Genomic DNA, 20,434 nt, shown 5'->3' with positions numbered 1-20,434 from the left:
CACCCAAGTTATACGCAATTTTATTATGCTGCCACGAGCGTCATCGTGCTAAAGTTATGACATTCACTCTTGCTTGGCCTCAAATACGAGAGAAATGGTCCCCCCTAAATGGACGGTACAATAGATTCGAGAAGCATATTTTATAACAAAATTAATTTTTGCATGAGACTATGCGAGGGTGTTTAGTTGGAAAGAGTGGGGATCTGAAATTGGAATCGAAATGGGTGACTCCCATTCCAACCGTTTGGTTGGGAGGAGTCCCATTCCGATTGCAATTTCAGAGTAGAATGGGAATGACTCAATCTATATAGAACTCAATCCCTATTCTTTCCTATAGATTCAAATTTCTATTCTAATTTTGATTTCGATTCTGATTCCGATCACGAATCAAATACTTCGGAGAATTTGATCATTCTGATTCCGATTCCAAATCATTTTAATTTTCATTTCTATTCTGATTTTGATTACGAATCAAACATCTCCGTAAAATTTAGAAGGATGCACTTCTAATTTTATATTTAATAGTCATTGAGCAAGGTGGATCCGGTGCCGAGACCATTAATGGGCTTGGCAACGAAAGCAGCCATCAATTAAGAGCAACAATAATTCCTCCAAAGCGCTGCAAGTAACAATACACCAGTAAGCTTCGTGATTGATATAGTAAGACACAAAACAGTGTCAACTTGATATAGTTTAACCACCATGAGTCAGTTTTATAATACTACTTCATCAATGAAGCATGACAAACACAACGTCTATACGAATTAAAATAAGGCATATGCCTTGTAGAAATGTATAGATAAGTAATAACATAATCAACACTCGGCACATATTTTAGATATAATTTTCTCATAAGAATTATATGCTAATCGGCTAGCGCCAACCTTCTGCCATAATCCCTTACAGATGGCTATACAAATTCAAATGGCTCCCTGATAGATGGATTTCAATGCTCCATATATTTTTTGTGATGTAACAAATACCTGCATCTTTTCCTTCAAAGAGGATGAAGCGTTGACAGATGATTCACTATAGCAATATATAAGGTCCCATCAAATCCTTGTTTATTAAAATGACCACCTCAACCCAAGACCCTTCTTGAGCTGCCATTGTCAATAATCATCTAACCATGGCCACCTACCAACATCTAGAGAGGCAGAGAAAGAGGGGGAGAGGGAGCCAATGGAGGAAAACAGCGTGCCAAGGTGGCCAACCTGCATCACCCTTTCATTTTCCTCAACTATATTTATTTTTAGTGAAGTCTAGCGATGGTCAAGTGCACGAAGCGCCAATAAGCATTTCATCAAAGGAGCAAAGCCATGGGAAGCATCCAAAAGGGCCATTGGTCCACCTCTCACTCTCATTATTAGCAACTTCACGTGATCGAGGGGGCGAGACGTATGGCTCCATGTACGCCCCAGTGACAACTTGCGTTTGCTTTTTAGGCCGAGTACCCTGCGATGGCGTGCTCCATCGAGATTCCAATGGTTCAGTATCAGCACACTAACATATTTGCAGGCCCAGTTTGGAGTCCGCCAAATAGCAGATGAAACACTCAGCCTATCAGAACCATTTCATTTGATTCACCCATCTACTATGAGGGTTGTGGTACCATAATCCAAGATATTCTCTATCCATGTTGACGACATGATGGAGCTAAGAGTTGGTATGGTACTTGGGTGCTCAAAAATTTTTAGGATGTTAGGGTTTAAACAGACCAGATTTCCTAAGAGTAAAATAACTCAGAACCGAAACTAAAGAGTCGTGTTCGATTTTGATTGTCTAAACAAATCCTTGACTTGGATAATCAGATGAAAACTAGCTTAAAAAATCCCTATCTTAGCACATTTTGACACATAAATCTAGAGAATTCCATATCTACCTTGGTCTGATTTCACTTTAATTGATATTGCTCTATCCACGATCAAATTATTTATATCTGAGTTAGGTGTAGAGGTTGAATGATCAAGCAAATGCCGTTGCAATTCATTCAACCTTTGACCATAATTGCTTAAAGGGAACAAAAAGAAATCTTCCATTGTTAGTGTTTTAGATGCATTTCTCTAGTCAAGAAAGACCTAAATCCTTTAAGATTGAAGCCAATTATCCTTACTTGGCCCTACAAAGCAAATGCAATACTTTAGACTAGTAGTGGTAGACCCCACCAGTAAAGATAAAATCCAACCTAATAATAGAGCAAAAATGGGTCAAGTTGACCCCAAATCCATACTTATTTGAGTCAATTGGACCTAAACAAATTGGTCTAGCCAACTCCCCTCTAGCCGCCATGGCGTGGGTCTGATGTTAGGACGGTCCACATCAACTAGCCCACATGAAGATTGATGGGGTGGATGCAACGGAGATCGAACAAAATATAAAGCAAGCGGGTCCCACATTTATAATGTGGATATTTGTGGTGGACCGGTGGTAGGGTTTCCGATACATCAGGTTGCTTGTGCTGCAGTGCTGGTAGGATGCTTTCAGATCCCGGTGAGGGGGAGTGGGCCAAAGAATCCAGATACTTTTCTTGTCCACTTGGTATTTCCAAAGAATAATACGGGAGGGATTATTTTATTATATTCTTAATTAAAAATTCCCATTTAAATAAAATAATTTCTTGGATTCCTATCTTCTGCCTGTAGTGAGTGGCCCAAGAGACAAGACCTCTCGCCCACCTACTTAGAAAGACAAAGTGAAGTAATTTAGCCATAAAGGACAAGAATGCATGCATTCAAGGTATTCATATAAATAAATTATTGGAAAGAATTTTCTATGTATTTTGAATTTAGATCATGTGCGGTTAGAATAAGATGGACTTCAAAAATTTAAAAAAAAAAAATTCTCATCCTCCAAAATATAATAAATTGTTCATAAATAGCTAGGCTCCGATTTGCCATAAATTAAGTTGAGAATAAACTCGGCATGAAATTAAACTAGACTTAGTCTAACTAGACAAGAGTATTGGTTATATTTAGGTATGGCTTTGCTCATGTTTGACCATCTTAATTTTGGAACATGATACATTCTGTCACTATGATAGCTTTCATTTTCTCATACTATATGTTTTTCATTTGTAGATAGTGCTATTTTTAGAGTTTAGAAGGCAATAGATTTCTATACTTTGATTTCACCTAGAGCGTTATTAATCTTCTTCAATTCAAAGGCACGTTTACGTGCTAAATCATGCAGTTGCATGGGGACTGGTTTGCAGTTATCCGGAAATTGGATCGTCTCTTTATAGGTATCACTATTATTTGTTCTTTCTAGCGGGACTCCCATAGATTGTGGATACTATTAGCCACCTGGCTGGCCATGGCCATCCGTGGATGGTACAGGTGTCTAGTATTTAGGTGAGCATTAAATCCATAACGGGCGGGAAGGACACGCACCCTTTTTATTGTTGGAAGGTCGCCCTCTTGATTTATTCGGACCATGACACTAGTCCTTGTTTTCTATCAAACTAGTGAGCCCCAATACCCTGTATTTGAGGTCGTTTGTTGACTCCATGAGCGTCTGATCCAGATTCAACGGACACCGTTCCTCTTCCCCTCCAAGTCCTCGCAAGTTTGAAAAACCGATGAAGGGTTGGAGAGGGACATTTCAGTAATCGTAAGTAATCATTTTAACTAGCAAGATTAATGCCGGAGATTATTCCTAATTTAAAATAAAAAAAAGTCGGGGGGAGCTCTACCATCCAACAGGTGAGACCCACAATGACTGATCAGACGGTCGGGAATTTGATCTTTACTAAATGGACGGTGACTGATGCATCAACAACTTCCTTTCTCGCGGATGGACTCTCCCTCTCCGGCGCTCCACCGGAGGGGTGGAATAAAGTTTTGGAAGTGGAGTGAAAGCAAATAAAGGCAGCACGCCCCCCTCTCTCTCTCTCTCTCTCTCTCTCTCGCTTAATAAAAAAGAAGAAGCAATTCTTTAAGCTTGGCGTGGTGGATTCCTCTATAACAACCCCCCAAGGGTCCTCGTGGAGTTCCATTATTGTTATCCGAGGAGGGGAGCAGTGGTTCTCGCCTTGTTTTCTTCTTTTCTTCCTTTGTTTTGGTGAGTACATGAGGAGAGGGGGAGGAGGAGGAGAGAGTGGAAGAGGAAGGAGCAAACCTGGGAAAGGCAGGGGAGTTGCTGGGGATCTTCGACTGCATCAATGAGGTCACGGCAGCGATCGCGGCAGCAGCGTCATCGTCGGCGGCGGGGATGAACGAGTCGGCGTACCGGGTGGAGACCACGCCCCGCCTGGCTCAATGGAGGATCGACACCCTCTCCTCCTGCACCTACCGCAAATCCGATCCCTTCAAGATGGGCCTCTGGAACTGGTTCCTTCTCTCTCTCTCTCTCATCGCATCCCCTGATAATTGCTTTCGTATTCCGACGGATTTCATCTCGAAAACAAGGAAAAGTTCCGACTTTTTTAGTGATTTTTGTTTGGATTTCCAGCAAGTTCTCGTCTTTCGGAGAAGTGGTGAAGAAAGTTCGGATTTTGGAAGAACCAAGTTGAATTTTTTTTTTTTCAATTATTAGATCAATAATTGGAAAAAAAAAACAGCTCCTTTCTGTCCCTGTTTTGGGTTTTCCTTCCTACCTTATAGAGCTTCGGAATCGTAGAATTGCTTGTGGTTGTTTTCTTCCCGTTAGGAAGTATCATGGAAAGTATCCAAAAGATTTGATCTTGGAAGCACCAGACGCGTTTCTCATATTTTTCTTTACAAAACAATAAAAAAAGCTTGCTATTTTGGATGTTTCCTATGTTTTATCTTCATCTATTTCTTTTTTCCTTTCTGGAATTAGAACTTAATTATTATGATTCAATCAAAAGAATTAATCATTCACTTGTTGTTTGTTTGATGGGGGGAATTGTGGAAAGGTATCTGACGGTAGAGAGAAATAAGCAGCTATACGTGAAGCTATTCCCAGAAGTGTCGACCCTAACAAGGGAGCAGCCCCCAATCGCCTCCTTCATCATCAAACTCATCTCCTCCTCCTCTCCTAATCGCAGGACCCTCGTCCACCCAGGTCCCCCTCTTCCTTTCTCTTTCCTCTTATCGAAAAGTATCCATCTATTTGTTTGTAAGTTTTGGCAAAGCTATTTCAGCAAGTCGTTTATGTAGCCTAGAAGAAACCGGGGCATCAATAATAGCCACCATTCATCTTTTGCTACTCTGCAGCAGAATAGCATGGAGCTCCCATCCTCTTTGATTGCTAGTGCTTTCTCTTGGATGTTTACAGGAATTGTCATAGGTCAGAGTTTGACATGCTAAATATCTAATTTCTGTCATTTTTTAAGTGCAGGAGTATGTGACAAGCAGCTAAAGAACAACGACGACTTTGTATGGGCAATTGATACACTCTTTACTGGAAGATTCATTATTGATGTTGAGTTCCTCGATCTAAAGATTATACCCCCTTTGGTAAGCAAGTCTATCTCCATATCTTTTGTGCAATCTTTATGTTGTTTATTTGGAGATAGGTTTTTGGATCATAAGTATTGTTATCTTGTTTTGCTGTATGCCTGTTTATTTAAGCCCTCATTTTAAACATCATAAGAAGACTTCTCAAATCTCTCCATCTATAAAGTTTTCCATATATATGTAATCAAATATCAAGGTCCTAACTGCTCCATGTTTCCATGTTCTATCATCCCACTAGTTTTTGCATAGAATATCTGATAGATTTCTAAAGAACAACATGATTTAAGGGAAAGATCATATCAAAATTTGTTGTAGAGTAACATGTAGGCTGTGTTTAATTGCAGTAGAAAATATATTGTTATGATTTTTTTTTTCTTAAAAAAAAAAAAAGTCTATCTGCCTTTACATATGGACAGACATTAGGTCTGGGAAAAAGACAATGAAGATAATGATATGTGGATGATACATAAATAGTATCTTGATATTTTCCAATCATCAGTACTTACCGAGTCAGGAGATGTTATTCAACCAACACCTACCTGTCAGCAATTCACCTAACATAGAAGAACTGTGTCGAGTTTTTTCTTGACCAAAGAGTTGGGTGTACCTTCCTTCTGATTATTTGATTTTTTTTATTTTTTGCGAAAAAGGATGTCAAGATCAGGATTTAGGGATTTGACTATTCAATTTGCCTAATTTCAAAGGATAACAGTAGCATGACTTCAGTGCTGTTATGGTTGCTGATGGGAGAAAGTGCAGTAACTCAACATCCTTAATCTGATTATTTTAGATTTTGGAGAAAGTGGAGTAACTCAACTCCTCCATAAATCTTCTACCATCTTTATCTAATTGTTTTAGTAGCATTAATTTCTATTCTGCTCATGTTTTTCTTCTGTGCTTCTTTTAAAAACATCGTTAAATATTTCTTCCCTCCAAAGAACCTTCTTGTTGCAAACATGATTAAGGACCAGGTGTTCTCAATGGTTGTAAATCTTGACAGATATTCCTGTGCTTTGGTGGTAAAATTGGGGCATGAGTCCAAGTCTTTAATGACAGTTGAAATGGACATAGGGACTGGTCAATCCTTATGACCTCAAGAATCCCACTTCACCATTTAGTAAACCCTCCTGGCACCCATTGATCCAGGCTAGGATGCTCTTTTGGAGGCATAACACAATATTTGGGCCCTATAAGTCCAGTAATTCTACATTCCACTCTTTTGTTGGAGTGATTTAGTCATCATTCAAAACCGTACCTCATTACCTCACTAAAAAGCCATGACTTCTATGCCTCTCTCCCTCTCTCTCTCTCTCTCTCTCCCCCTCCATGGAAGCTAAATGTTAATTATAGTCATCAAATCTGATCCTTGTTCCGAAACACAGGGTGGAGAACCTTTATCCATCTGGACCGGATACCACATCGAGAAACACTCAATTGCTACTGCCCTCACATCCCTTGGCCAAATGTTATCAGAGGGCATCCACACAGACATCACGATCAATGCCACTGATGGCAGCATCGGTGCGCATCGTGCCATTCTTGCAACAAGATCCCCTGTCTTCCGCAGCATGTTCTCCCACAACCTCAAGGAGAAAGAGCTTTCTACTGTGAACATCTCTGACATGTCCTTTGAGGCATGCCAGGCCTTCCTCAACTACATCTATGGCAATTTTCAGGCTGATGAGTTCCTCAAGCACCGCATTGCTCTCCTTCGTGCTGCAGATAAGTATGACATTTCTGACCTCAAGGAGGCCTGTCATGAGAGCCTCACAGAAGACATCGATGCTAAGAATGCGCTCGAAAGACTCCAGACTGCCTACCTCTATCGTTTGCCAAAGCTGAAGAGTAGTTGCATGAGGTACTTAGTGAACTTCGGAAAGATTTATGAGATCCGTGATGATTTCAACGTGTTTCTCCAGAGTGCAGACAGAGAACTCATAGCTGAAATCTTTCAAGAGATTCTTGCTGCATGGAAAGGTTTCTGAAAAGATTTCTTAAGAAAAAGAGCAATGCATAGTTATGTGTCCGTGTGGGTGACAGTTGCGTGAGTTATAGTTGTTGCATGTTTGTCAATGTATAGATGGGTTGCTAGACAAACACCGTACAGGATTTGTTTCCATGAAGGGTGTCCATTATTGAGTTCAAAAAGAATGTGTATAATTGATTTGAAAGATACTGAAGCCATTGTCCACATGATACGTAGAAATCATTGCTTTTGATTGATTCTCTTCTGTTGCTCCCTCTCTTCTTCCTGAAACATAATAAGGAACTATTCTATTACAAGTCTTGAAGGTGGTGCTTCATAATCCAATCAGCAGAATGGTCGGACAACTTAAATCGCATGGCCTGAAAGAGGTTCCTGCTACCTAGCAAGGCATTTTAAAAACTTTAAGAAGAGCAGTCAATTGTGGGCTAATTTGAGGTTGCATCGTGTGTCGGGTTGTTACTCTAAAGATGCATGACTAATTACCAGAACAGCATGGTACAAGAATTCTTAGAACTTACAACTAAAGATCATTTTTCTTTCTTGATTTATCTTGCAATAATTTTTGTGTGCTCCTTGCTTTTTTCCATTGTCGTCATTATCATTGTTGTTGGATGTAATTAGACAGTTATTTTCAATTGGATCATGTTCCAGTTGATTTCAAGTCTTGCTTGCTCTGTTATCCATAATATAGTATAATATATGATAGAAAAATTAGGAAGTGCATAGTGCACATATCTTTTTCATAGCCAACTTGTCTGTGGGATCGTTTTAACTCATTAACTAAGCTAGAACTCATCGAAGCATGCAGGAAGAATCAACAGGAAAGAACCCAATGCATAATGAGAGTAGAGCTGAGATGACAAAAAAATATGTTCTTACAGAAGCAATCTGTCATACCTCCTACCAAAAAGACTTTCAGCACGAAGACAAACTATGAAAAGCTGATGATGCTTTGCAATCTTAGAAAACACACATTAATCATATGATGGCTTGTAATGGAAGCATTGTTAACATAAAAAACTTATCCTCTGAACTGGTTTGCTTCCCTCTGCCATTTGAAAACTGTCCATTTTGTTTATTCAATAATCATTTTATTTTAGTATCAGATTACAAGAGATCTCCAAAATGTAAACAAAGATGACGTTAGGAAATTGAGAAAATTCTTCCCTAGTTCACTCATATGCAAGAAGACGTATTGACTCATCTGGAATAACATTACATTTTGGATGAAAAGCTGGAATAACATTATCAACATAAGGGATCAGTACTAACCAGCAAGCAGGTATTTTGAAGGGATCAGATGGTCATATGCACACAATTTTGGGGTGGGCCTCAAAGGGACCAGTTCAAAAGGTGCAAACTCACTCCTTTAGCAGCCTTGTTTGTAAGCCCCTCCAGTGGCAGTCCAAAATTCAGAATTTAAGATCGATGTGGTAAGACTGAAAATTCTTAGTCCTGTTTAAATAGAAGCGACCTAGATCGTTAGCAATTGAACAAATCCTAATAAGTAGGTAGAAATCAACAACATACATAATGATTTTAAAAAACTGAAAAGAAAAAAAAAGAAAATTGTTGAAAATTCACTAATCATTTTTTAAACTGAGTAGAGAATATATTATGAAAGAACATCAATAAAATTTGAATGGTCTTGCTTTTCTTTTCTTTTCTTTTTGTGTGTGTGTGTGTGTACAAAGCCACCAACAACTAACAGTGATGTACATGAGCAATTCCTACACTTACCAAACCAGGTATCCATGCTTCAGAATTCAGATCTTTCTTTACATAAACAATGCCTCATGCAAAAATTTATGCTTCAGATGATGTCGGCAAGACTTCCCTTTTTCAGCATCCATTATGTGAGCAACATACTTTGATGCAACAAATTGTGATACCATGGATATAATGTCATCTATGCCAAGGTCACACAATCATCATCTGCAGTAGCAGGATTGGTGCCCCCCACACCTCATTGTGAGGTCTCAAAGTCTTCATGCGCATGTTTCTCGCAATTGGAAGCTTGAGACAGTTAATATCGCCAGCATATCTTTTGAAAGCATGCCAAGATGCAGGCAACTCATAAGCAATTGGAACCTACAAGTTCCTCATCCACAGAGATCGGGCACCATTTACTATCATGCACAGAACTCACAGGGGAATGCAGAGATCTATTAATGCCTGCTAGGTGTACAAGAAAACATGAAAAGTTTCACAATGATCTCAAAGCACTAGTTGATTTTTATCAACAGTTACTTCACACCTAAAATATTTCTCAAAGCCCCCTTGGGAGCAAGACTGACTTAATAATCCTACAAGAAAGCTCTAGATACTGTTTCGCTAGTTGTCAAGAATGAACTAACAGTCTCAGATGAAATTATTTGATCCGACTTTTTAAAATGCTTTTCAAGGAATCTATAGGATGTAACTTTATCCTATCTGATGTTTCACATATATGATTTCATCGGAAATGCTAAATAAAAAATTATTAGGATGATGATCAGCAATGATGATGATCCTCGAATGATTACATCAGTGTTATGATATCATACCATATTCATTGCTTTTCTATTTAATTATACACTTTGCTTCATAGAGGAATCATAAGACGGATCTTATACAAAAGAAAAATAAGAAACAGGACAAACTAGAACGATGGATAAGTGAATTAAGATAAAAACCAATAGTTTTGCTAGTTAAGCTGGACCACATTGCAGGGTATGAAAGAAAGCTTCTCAGATTGTATAGATCAGCAAATCTTCATCTCTAATTAACTCTAATTCACTAGCAATTCTATGCTAGTAAAAAAAGTGGCAATGGGCTAAAGCTGCAATGGCAATATGACCAGTGTCAAATATTTATGAGTTATGAAATTGCAGGTTTCAAGCTCAAAGTGAAAATTGTAGGACTACCCACAACCAAATCTGGGAAGCTTTGTGATCAAAAGGGGCTGCAAATGGCCACCATTTGGATATATTGTCTCTGATGGTCCTTCTGTTCAACCTCCAAAAGTGACAAGGTAACTAAATGACTGCTTTAGAAGTCATGAAACCAAGTCTAAAATGCAACAAGATGAAATGAAAGTCTACTGAACTTTATGCAGTAAAATGTTTAAGATCTTTACGCTTCAGAGGTGGATGTTTGATGTCACATTCACAGTTTATTGCAAGCATGATTCAACTGAACTTTAAGAATAGATACTATTCATCACAAACAAATATAGAGAAAATATGACATAGCCTTTTCAGTTTTGTCATCACAAAATTCTTCCTTGATTCGTACGCAGAAAATGAACAGGATCCTTTGTAGCTATTTTATGTGTGCTTGCTTTGATTTTTTATCATATGTGTAAGAATGGACTCCAAATTTAACACATGAATATGCGTCATCCCTGTTGCCCTCACTGAGGTGATTAGCTACAAATGGACACTTGAAGGATAGAATTCAAAGCCACAATGGATGCAGCAGGAGTCTCAGAAGTTGATAAATTCAACCTAATTCAAGAGAAATATTAGGAAAGGTTGAATGCTATGTCTCAAGATAATAATAAGTGATATTCCGATCTAGCGGACCATGTTCGCTAATGGCCTATTAGCTCAGTTGGTTAGAGCGTCGTGCTAATAACGCGAAGGTCGCAGGTTCGAGACCTGCATGGGCCAAGATATATATAATTTTTTTGTTTTTACTCACTTCTAAATCGCCATCATTGCATAACATGGAACCGTATTCAAGACCTTATAGCTATTATGTTTGCTCAACGGCACTATTTCCGATTCCTCTTTTTTGACTTTGAAGCTAGTGTGAAACAGAGACAAGAAGATTTATACCTGCCTAAATCGCCATCATTACATAACGTGGTACTGCATTCAAGACCTCATAGCAATCATGTTCTCTCACCATCCCTGGTTCCTGTTCCTTTTTTTTTGACTTTCGAGGATAGTGTGAGAGAGAGAAAGATACAACAAGGTTTATACCTGCCTAAATCGCCATCATTCAGTAACATGGTACTGCATTCAAGCCCTTACAGCTATAAAGATTCCTAGGAAAATTCTTTATGTACCGCAGATAGGGGCAGAAAACCAACATAGAATGTACCATCCTATTTCATTGATCTACATAATTATTATTTTTTAATATATATTTAATAATTATAATTTTATTTTTTTATTTAAAATTTTAAATAATAAAAATATTTTTATTTTTTAAAAAAATTATGATATTCTATGTCTATATTATGATATTCTGTATTCAAAAAATTATAATTTTTGTTCACAAAAAATTATAATATAATAGAAGATTTGATAATATGCATAGAGCGTCATAAATTTTTTTAAAAAATAAAAATATTTTCATCATTCAAAATTTTCAAACGAAAAATTAAAACTACAGACATTAAATATGTATTGAAAAATGATCGGATAAAAATATCTCTTTCATATTATGACATCCTATGTTAAATTATGACTTTCTATACATGCAAAGACATAATATATCACAGAATACCATAATATGCCCTAGAATATTATAATTTTTTTACATAAGATGTCATAATATAACGTAGGATGTCATAATATGTCGTAGGATGTCGTAATTTTTTTTAAAAAATAAAAATATTTTCATCATTCAAAATTTTTAAATTAAAAAAATTATGAATATTAAATGTATATTGAAAAATGATGACTATGTAGATCAATCGGATAAGACAGTATATTTCATGATGGATTTTTTGCACTGTCGACGATGCACAAAATTTTTTTTATGATTTCTATCCTTGGACTAAGCATCCAAACAGGATCTTTGTCTTATTAAAGTTTTCGTACAGATGGTTCGATCGAAATATATCCATTAAGGATTGACAACTTTCAAGAATGATAAAAAATTTGAGTTAAATGAGATTATGTGAATGTACCATCCTCCGCCTCTCGAAAAAAAAAAAAAAGGTTACGTGAAAAAAATGAGAAAAGGTTGATTTAGAAAATAACGAGGCTACCTGGTTCCTTTATTTTATAGTATTATATTAGTTTATTATATTTTATTATAATAATATATTAATATATATTGGTATATAATATAATATATTATAATATTATGCATTCATATATCAATATTAAAATAGTATTAGCTTATTAATATTGTTATATGTATATATTATAGTTATATTATATTGATTCTTCTATATATATCTATATCTAAATTTATTTCCACTCTACATGGAACCATGTATCCAAAATCTAAATTTCCCTATACCCCCTCAAAAAAGAAAAAAAGTCTAAATTTCCTTTCCAAACTGGGCCAAGGTTCCTTTGATTAAAATTTGGCACATCTATGCCTCACCAACATTCTGCTGAGGGAAATATGGCCACCATCATTATTAAACATGTGCAAAATTAGCCCACCTTTTATAAACATGTGTTGGGATATACCGATCGGTCCCCCTCACGCCGATTCACCATCGGACCCGCCTGACCAGCACCCGACTCTACCGACCGACGACTGCCGACACCGACCGACCGAGTATACGTCGGTCGAGCAGACTCTCTCTATTCCCGACTGGCCGAACTGCGAAGTCTGATATCCGACTCCCACAACGCGCCCGACTGACCATCGGAGGGTCCCTGGATTTTCACCCGACATTCCGCAACCAGACGTCGATATGCAGTTGGTCGGCTCCCCCGAATGTCGTACGACTGCTGTGGGCCGCCATCCTGACAAAGGTGTGCAGAGTAGCCGCCCTGGGACATTGTCCCACCTAAGGCATGGGTCAACCCTAGTGATTTGACAGCCCCACGACGACTTGACAGTCCCACGACGATTCTGACAGTCTTCGGCGATTTGACAACTCTCTCATTATCGCGCCATTAATGACGGCATCATACCGCGCTCTACTATAAAACGAGGAAGGCAACAGTGCTGAAAGAGGTTCCTTTTCGAAACCCCTGAACTCTTCCTCTCTAGCTCCCTCTCTCGTTGAGCTCCTTGATTCTTTTCTACTGTTGCCTAGTCTCCTCTCTGACTTGACCGTCGGAGGGTCCCCGCCGGAGTCACCTCCGATCAGTGCGGACTTCTTTTGCAGGCACTCGCTTCCGGCAACCAGGCGACGAGGGGATTGGCCGCAACAGGTTTGGCGCACCAGGTAGGGGGGCTCGACAGAGATTACGACCCCCACAGAACTCGAAACATCCTTTCGAGATGACAAGAACCAGAGCTCAACGGTCGAGGGCCACCGGATCGGCGAGGCACTCTTCCCACCGGGAAAAGGCCTCTCCTCCACCCTCCATGGCGGAACCTAGCTCTCCGCATCCTATTGTGACCACGGAGGTGCAGATTGCAGCGATTGTGCGGCAGATGACCGTACTGACGGATGCGGTCAAGAGCCTTCAACAACAGCCAACCCGGTTGCCGCACTCGCCGGCGGGGCAGCCGGTGGCACACCTGATACCCTCCAGGAGCAGCTACCGACGCCCGCGTCGGTCTCCGTCTTCTCTTCAGGAGCAGTTATCACAGCACTCCCACAGAGAGGAGGAGGGGCGGCCACGGCGTGATACCCATCGGTCTCGACAACCGTCTCCTTCCCAGCTGGAATGAGCAAGGAAGGAGAAGCGGCCGCGAACACCGTCTGCCTCCCTCTCAGATTCGTCGGGAGACTCCACTCCCGGGGTCTCTCAGCATCGGCGGGCCAACGACTACGAACGTAGGTTCGAAGAAATCGACCGTCGGCTTGCCCAGCTGCAGGTGGATGGACAGAAGTCCTCGAACGACATTGACTTTCAGACTGCCCAATCTCTCTCCCGACTCATCCTCGACGAGCCGATTCCTAGTCGGTTCAAGATGCCCCATGTGGAGCCCTATGACGGCTCCACTGACCCAGTTGACTACTTGGAGAGCTACAAGGCTCTCATGATGATTTAAAGGGCGACCAACGCTCTTCTCTGCATCGGCTTCCCCGTCACACTTCGCAAAGCTACCAGGGCCTGATATTCCGACCTTCACCCAGAAAGTATTCACTCCTTTGGGCAGCTTGAGCATTCTTTCGTGGCCCACTTCAGCACCAGTCGGAAACCGTCACGAACCTCGGACAGTCTCTTTTCTCTCAAACAGAGAGAAAATGAGACGCTCCGACACTTCGTGGTGCGATTCAATGCGGCCACGCTCGAGGTCCGGGACCTCAACGAAGACATGGCCATCTCAGCCATGAAGAGGGGGCTAAGGGGGTCCCGATTTACCTACTCCTTGGACAAGACCCTCTCCCGGACATACGTCGAACTACTGGAGTGTGCGTACAAGTACATGCACGCGGACGAAGGAGCTTCCGATCGACGCTTGACTGAGGCCAAGGGCCCGAAGGAGAAGCAAAGGAAGGGTCGGGCCCCTGCCGAGCCTAGCAGGCTCCTGACCGACAAACAGGTCTCACCCCAGCGACGGAGCCAGAGGTCGCCTCGACGGCGGAGTCTGAGGCCGACGCATCCCAGGTATGACTCCTATACTCCTCTCTCTGCTCCTCATGCGCAGATTTTGATGGAGATCGAAGGGGAGGAATATCTACGATGGCCTCCGCCTTTGAAGGCAAAGGGCCTCGACCGACGAAAGTACTGCCGATTTCATCGGGGCCATGGCCACAACACCGAGCAGTGCATCCAACTCAAGGATGAGGTCGAGGCCCTCATACACCGAGGGTATCTCGATAAATTTTGGAGGAACTCACCGACTCGACCCGTCACCGATCGACGACCCCAGCCGACTGAAGAAGCAACGAATAACCAGCCTACGACCGGGTCATCAACATGATCTCCAAACGACTGGGCCCGGGGATAACTGCTGGAGGGGAGCCGATGAAGAAGCTGCGCCAAGATAATGTAATTACTTTCACAGATGAAGATGTTCGGGGTATCCAAACTCTCCATGATGACGCTGTTGTTGTTTCGGCAACAATAGCCAATTATGATGTAAGAAGGATCTTTGTTGATAATGAAAGTTCGACGAATGTTTTGTTTTACTCGACCTTCTCCCGAATGCAACTGTCGGCTGACCGGCTCAAGAGAGTCTCTACACCCCTGATAGGCTTTGCTGGAGATGCTGTCACGGTGGAAGGGGAAGTTACTTTGCCCGTGACGGCTGGAACCGAACCACGACAAAGCATAGTCCACTTGACCTTTGCGGTCGTCCAAGTACTTCGGCCTATAACGCCATACTTGGAAGGCTCGGATTAAACGCCCTCAGGGTGATAGTCTCGACGTATCATCTGTTGGTTCAGTTTCCAACCAAAAATAGAGTCAGAGAGATGTGCGGGGATCAACAGCTCGCTCGACGATGCTTTCAGATCTCTGCTCAAAGCAACGAATTGAAGGGAATCCTGACGGTCGACAAGTTGGACCAACGGGAAGAAGAAGAACGGGATGAACCGACCGAACAACTTGTTCCCATCCCGATAACGGAGAATCCCGAACGAGTGGTCTGGGTCGGGTCTCAATTATCCGACCCCGAGCGACGGCAGCTAGTGGAGTTGCTGAAGGCCAGTGCCGACGTATTCGCTTGGTCGGCAGCGGATATGTCGGGCATCCCTTCGGAGACGATGACTCACTGACTCAACATCGACCCAACAATGAGGCCGGTGAGGCAGAAGAAGTAGTTTTTTACTCCCGAAAGACAGAAGGCCATTGACGAGGAAGTGGACAAACTACTCGAGGCAGGCTTCATTAGAGAAACTACATACCCCGATTGGCTCGTCAATATTGTTATGGTGAAAAAAGCCAACGGGAGCTGGAGGATCTGCATCGACTATACCGACCTAAACCGCGTCTGCCCGAAGGACAGCTTTCCACTCCCGAAAATCGACCAGCTGGTAGACGCAACGTCCGGCTATCGACTGCTTAGCTTCATGGATGCTTTTGTCGGATACAATCAGATCCGGATGGCACCCGAAGACAAGTAGCACACCGCCTTCGTGACCGCCAAGGGCCTCTACTGCTACAGAGTAATGCCCTTCGGACTGAAGAACGCCAGAGCCACTTACCAGCGACTCGTCAATAAGGTCTTCAAAGATCAAATCGGGCGCAACATGGAGATGTATGTGGATGACATACTGGTAAAGAGTGCGCAGACTACAGATCATGTTCGAGATCTTGAAGAAACTTTTCGCACTCTGCGACAACACCAGATGAGGCTGAATCTGACTAAGTGCGCCTTCGGGGTGACTTCGGAGAAGTTCCTCGGGTTCCTCGTTTCTCAACGAGGAATCGAGGCTAACCCTGAGAAAATAAAGGCAATCATCGACATGCGGCACCCAGACACCAAGAAGGAGGTCCAGCAGCTGAACGGAAGAATCATCGTACTCAACCGATTCATCTCTCGATCGGCTGAAAGATGCCTCCCGTTCTTCAAAATCTTGAGACAAGTGAAGGACTTCTTTTGGTCGGATGAGTGCCGGCGGGCCTTTGAGGACCTAAAAAGGTACCTGGCCTCTCCGCCACTGCTTGCGAAGCCGGAAGTCAGAGAGATGCTGTACCTCTATTTGGCCACTTTCCCTGAGACGATTAGCTCGGTGCTCGTCCGAGAGAACGAGAGCCGAATCCATCAACCTATATACTACACCAGCAAAGTGCTCCAAGGTGCTGAAGCTCGGTACTCAAAGACGGAGAAGATGATATTCGCCCTGATCGTGTCTGCACAACGACTCCGTCCGTATTTTCAAGTGCACGCCATCGTGGTCCTCACCGACCAGCCCTTGAGGGCGATATTGCGCCGCCCCGACACATCGGGATGACTGGCAAAATGGGCAATGAGGCTCAGTGAGTTCGACATTCAGTACCAACCGTGACCTGCCTTGAAGGCCCAGGTCCTGACCGACTTTATTGCGGAGTGCCCGACAACCGACCAAGGGTCGGAAGGCGGAAACCCCAGAGAAGTTGCAAGCTCGGAGCCTGACCCCGGGTCTATCTGGGTGCTGCACATCGATGGAGCTTCCAATGCTCGAGAGAGCAGGGCCGAGTTCCTGCTCACCAACTCAGAGGGGGTGGTCACTGAGTACGCCCTCCGATTCGACTTTAAAGCCTCCAACAATCAAGCCGAGTATGAGGTGCTCCTCGCTAGCTTGAGGATGGCGAAGGAGCTTGGGATCGACAGTCTCAGAGTCTTCTCCGACTCCCAGCTGATCGTGGGGCAAGTCAAGGGCGAATTCGAGGCGTGAGACCCGACTATGGCAAAATATCTCCAAAAGGTGAAAGATCTCGTGGCACGCCTCGAATATTTCAAGATCTCCCACATCCCTAGGTCGGAGAACGTTCGGGCCGATGCACTCTCCAGGCTTGCGACTTCAGTTTACGACGCCTTGGGTCGGACGTTCGTGGAGAATCTCGAGCAGTCGAGCATCGACAGGGCCGAAGAGGTGCTACAACTAGCGGCCGAACCAAGCTGGATGGATCCGATTGTTCGATACCTGACTGACGAAATTAGCCCTGAAGACCCCACGGAGGCCAAACGGCTCCGACAGTCGGCCTCCCAATACATGATAATGGATGGCCGACTCTACAAAAGATCGTTCTCCCTCCCCTTGCTCAGATGCTTGGGACCGATCGATGCGGACTACGCACTCAGAGAAGTACACGAAGAGATCTACAGAAATCACTTGGGGGGCAAATCTTTGGCCTACAAAGTCCTACGACAGGATTACTACTGGCCTACTATGAGAAAGGATGCAGCTGAGTTGGTTCGGAGGTGTGAGCCGTGCCAGAGGTACGCCAACATACAACACCGACCAGCCAGCCAAATCATCCCTATTGTCGCCCCGTGGCCCTTCGCCCAGTGGGGAATCAACATACTCAGTCCTTTCCTTCTGGCATCTGACCAGAGGAAGTTCATAGTCATCGCAATCGACTACTTCACTAAGTGGGTGGAAGCCGAACCTCTGGCGTAAATCACCGAGCGAAAGATGGAAGACTTCGTCCAGAAGTCCATCATCTTCATGTTCGGATTACCGCACACCATTATCACCGACAATGGACGACAATTCGACAACCAGGACTTCAGAAACTTCTGTGCGAGATTTCATATCGCGCACAGGCTGACCTCAGTCGGACATCTACAGTCCAACGGCGAAGTAAAAGTAACCAACCGAACCATTCTACATGGATTTAAAACCCGACTGAATGAAGCCAAAGGCCTCTAGGTCGAGGAGTTGAATTCTATCCTATAGACGTACCGAACGACACCCCGTGTCCCAATCGGAGAATCTCCTTTCAGCTTGGCCTATGGGATGGAGGTGACGATACCACTCGAGATCGGGCTACTATCGACTAGAGTCGAGCAGTACCAAGAGCCGGATAACTCTGAGTGTCGGAGAACCGACCTGGACCTCATACCCGAACTCCGGTGTGAGGCTCAACTTCGCATGGCTTCTTACCGACAGAGAGTAGCCCGATACTACAACACTAAGGTCAAGCCGAAACTTTTCAGGCCTGGGGACCTAGTCTTAAGAAAGGCAGAAGTTTCGAAGCCTCTAGACCAGGAAAAGTTAGCTCCGAACTGGGAAGAACCCTACAAGATAGCGGACACCTACGGGCCGAGAGCTTACCGACTGGAGACTCTAGAAGGAGGCGCTATTCTCCAGACTTGAAATGCCGACAATCTGAGGTTGTACTACCAGTGAACTTTGTATCCCCTCGTCCGGAATACAAATTTAGTTTTAAAATTTTGGAGTCTGGAATCTCGACTCTTCGACTGAGGGTCGGCGCTCGCCAGAAGTACGAGCCCCGATGCCCCGACTTGGACCCAACGTTCCATCGAAAATCAACGGCCCAATCGCCAACGACACATCGGATACTTACGAGGATCGATATATTCATAACGACGGGAGTCGCACTCCATCTACAGTCAAACTCTCAGGCGAAATGACCAACTAACTTGCCGACTTGGCCCCGACCAAGAAAGGCAAAATGCCAATGCGACCAATGTCGCATTCGCAACTTACCGACCAGGTCACGATCGATCGAAGGATATTCGGCTTGCCACCGTTTATCACATGGTGCGACGTATGTACCCGACCCAGGTCTGGGTAATGGGAACTCGACTTGTCATCATTTTTCTGACTGAATGCGTCGGACGCCATCCGACTGAATGCGTCGGACGCCATCCGACTGAACGCGTCGGACGACATTCGACTATCGGGTCCTACGGAATGGTCCGGCCATCAAGCTATGTCCGGAGGTCGGTCGACCTTCGACTCGACGAACACGCCTGACTCACGTCTGGGCAACGGGCGTTCGACTCAAGCTCTCGACTGTCGGGTCATACGACAGTCGGGAGGCTAATCTAAAGTCGGGGTTCGCTCTGCCTTTGCCATGGCACGCACTACCGACTATTCCGGATCGTTACCTAGGGTCCTACCGAACGTCCTAACTAATACGTCGAGCTTACGACTTATGCGTTCAAAAGCATTTCGACGAATCACACAAGACACATCCCAGGATACATAGAGACAGAAGAAAAAGTCAAAATTAAAAAGATTTTGATTTCATTAAAGCGTGAGCTAAGTTTACAAAATTAGGCCGAAGCCCGATTACAAGTATGCTGAACAAAAGTAAAAATAAAAGACCGACTAATCCCTGGAGTCGGCTTCCTCCACCGGGCGAAGATTGGGGGCAGTCGGTGCATCCACTTGGGCTTCAGGGGTCGGGGCCGCTTCAGGAGTCGAAGCCGCCTGACCTTCGGCGGCCTGGTCTGCGTCGGCTTCGACTTTCACTACGGTGGTGCGATCCCCCGACGACGGGTCGGCCATCTCCTCCGCAGCTTGGGCCTCCGACTCTGGCGGGACGATGCTACCGAGGTTGAGCTCCGGATACAAGCTCCGGACGGTTTCTCGAGCATCCTCGTACCCCACTCGGTACGAGAGGAAGCCGCTCTCCAGAAGTTCCTCCCGGTACTCCTCGGAGTCGCGGAAGTCCTCCACAGCCCGACCCATGGCTTCCTTCGCCGACTCCGCCTCCGCCCTTGCTATGTCCGTGTCGGTCTGAGCGGTGGACAGGTTCTCTTCAGCCTTAGC

The 20,434-nt window shown here is 43.6% G+C and overlaps 1 protein-coding gene and 1 non-coding gene across 2 annotated transcripts; both read left to right on the top strand.

Moving 5' to 3' along the window:
• Positions 1–3,917: 3,917 nt before the first annotated feature.
• Positions 3,918–7,646, top strand: LOC105049931 (BTB/POZ domain-containing protein At1g55760). The gene is made up of 4 exons (XM_010929734.3): positions 3,918–4,328; positions 4,877–5,025; positions 5,302–5,420; positions 6,803–7,646. Exons 1-4 carry the CDS (start codon positions 4,210–4,212, stop codon positions 7,403–7,405), a joined length of 990 nt encoding a protein of 329 aa, XP_010928036.1. The 5' UTR covers positions 3,918–4,209; the 3' UTR covers positions 7,406–7,646.
• A 3,340-nt stretch (positions 7,647–10,986) lies between these two features.
• Positions 10,987–11,060, top strand: TRNAI-AAU (transfer RNA isoleucine (anticodon AAU)). The gene has a single exon. It is a non-coding gene; the product is annotated as a tRNA-Ile (tRNA).
• The last annotated feature ends 9,374 nt before the right edge of the window (positions 11,061–20,434 follow it).

This window comes from Elaeis guineensis, chromosome 8, assembly GCF_000442705.2.
Source record: "Elaeis guineensis isolate ETL-2024a chromosome 8, EG11, whole genome shotgun sequence".
NCBI lineage: Eukaryota > Viridiplantae > Streptophyta > Magnoliopsida > Arecales > Arecaceae > Elaeis > Elaeis guineensis.
The sequence above is the reverse complement of the archived record's forward strand: the minus strand, read 5'-3'. Positions and strand labels throughout refer to the sequence as shown.

Coding starts and splice junctions, on each gene's coding strand:
- LOC105049931 (XM_010929734.3), top strand. CDS start 4,210: ATGAACGAGTCGGCGTACCGGGTGGAGACCACGCCCCGCCTGGCTCAA. Junction 4,329..4,876: donor AAGATGGGCCTCTGGAACTG/GTTCCTTCTCTC, acceptor AATTGTGGAAAG/GTATCTGACGGTAGAGAGAA. Junction 5,026..5,301: donor CAGGACCCTCGTCCACCCAG/GTCCCCCTCTTC, acceptor TTTTAAGTGCAG/GAGTATGTGACAAGCAGCTA.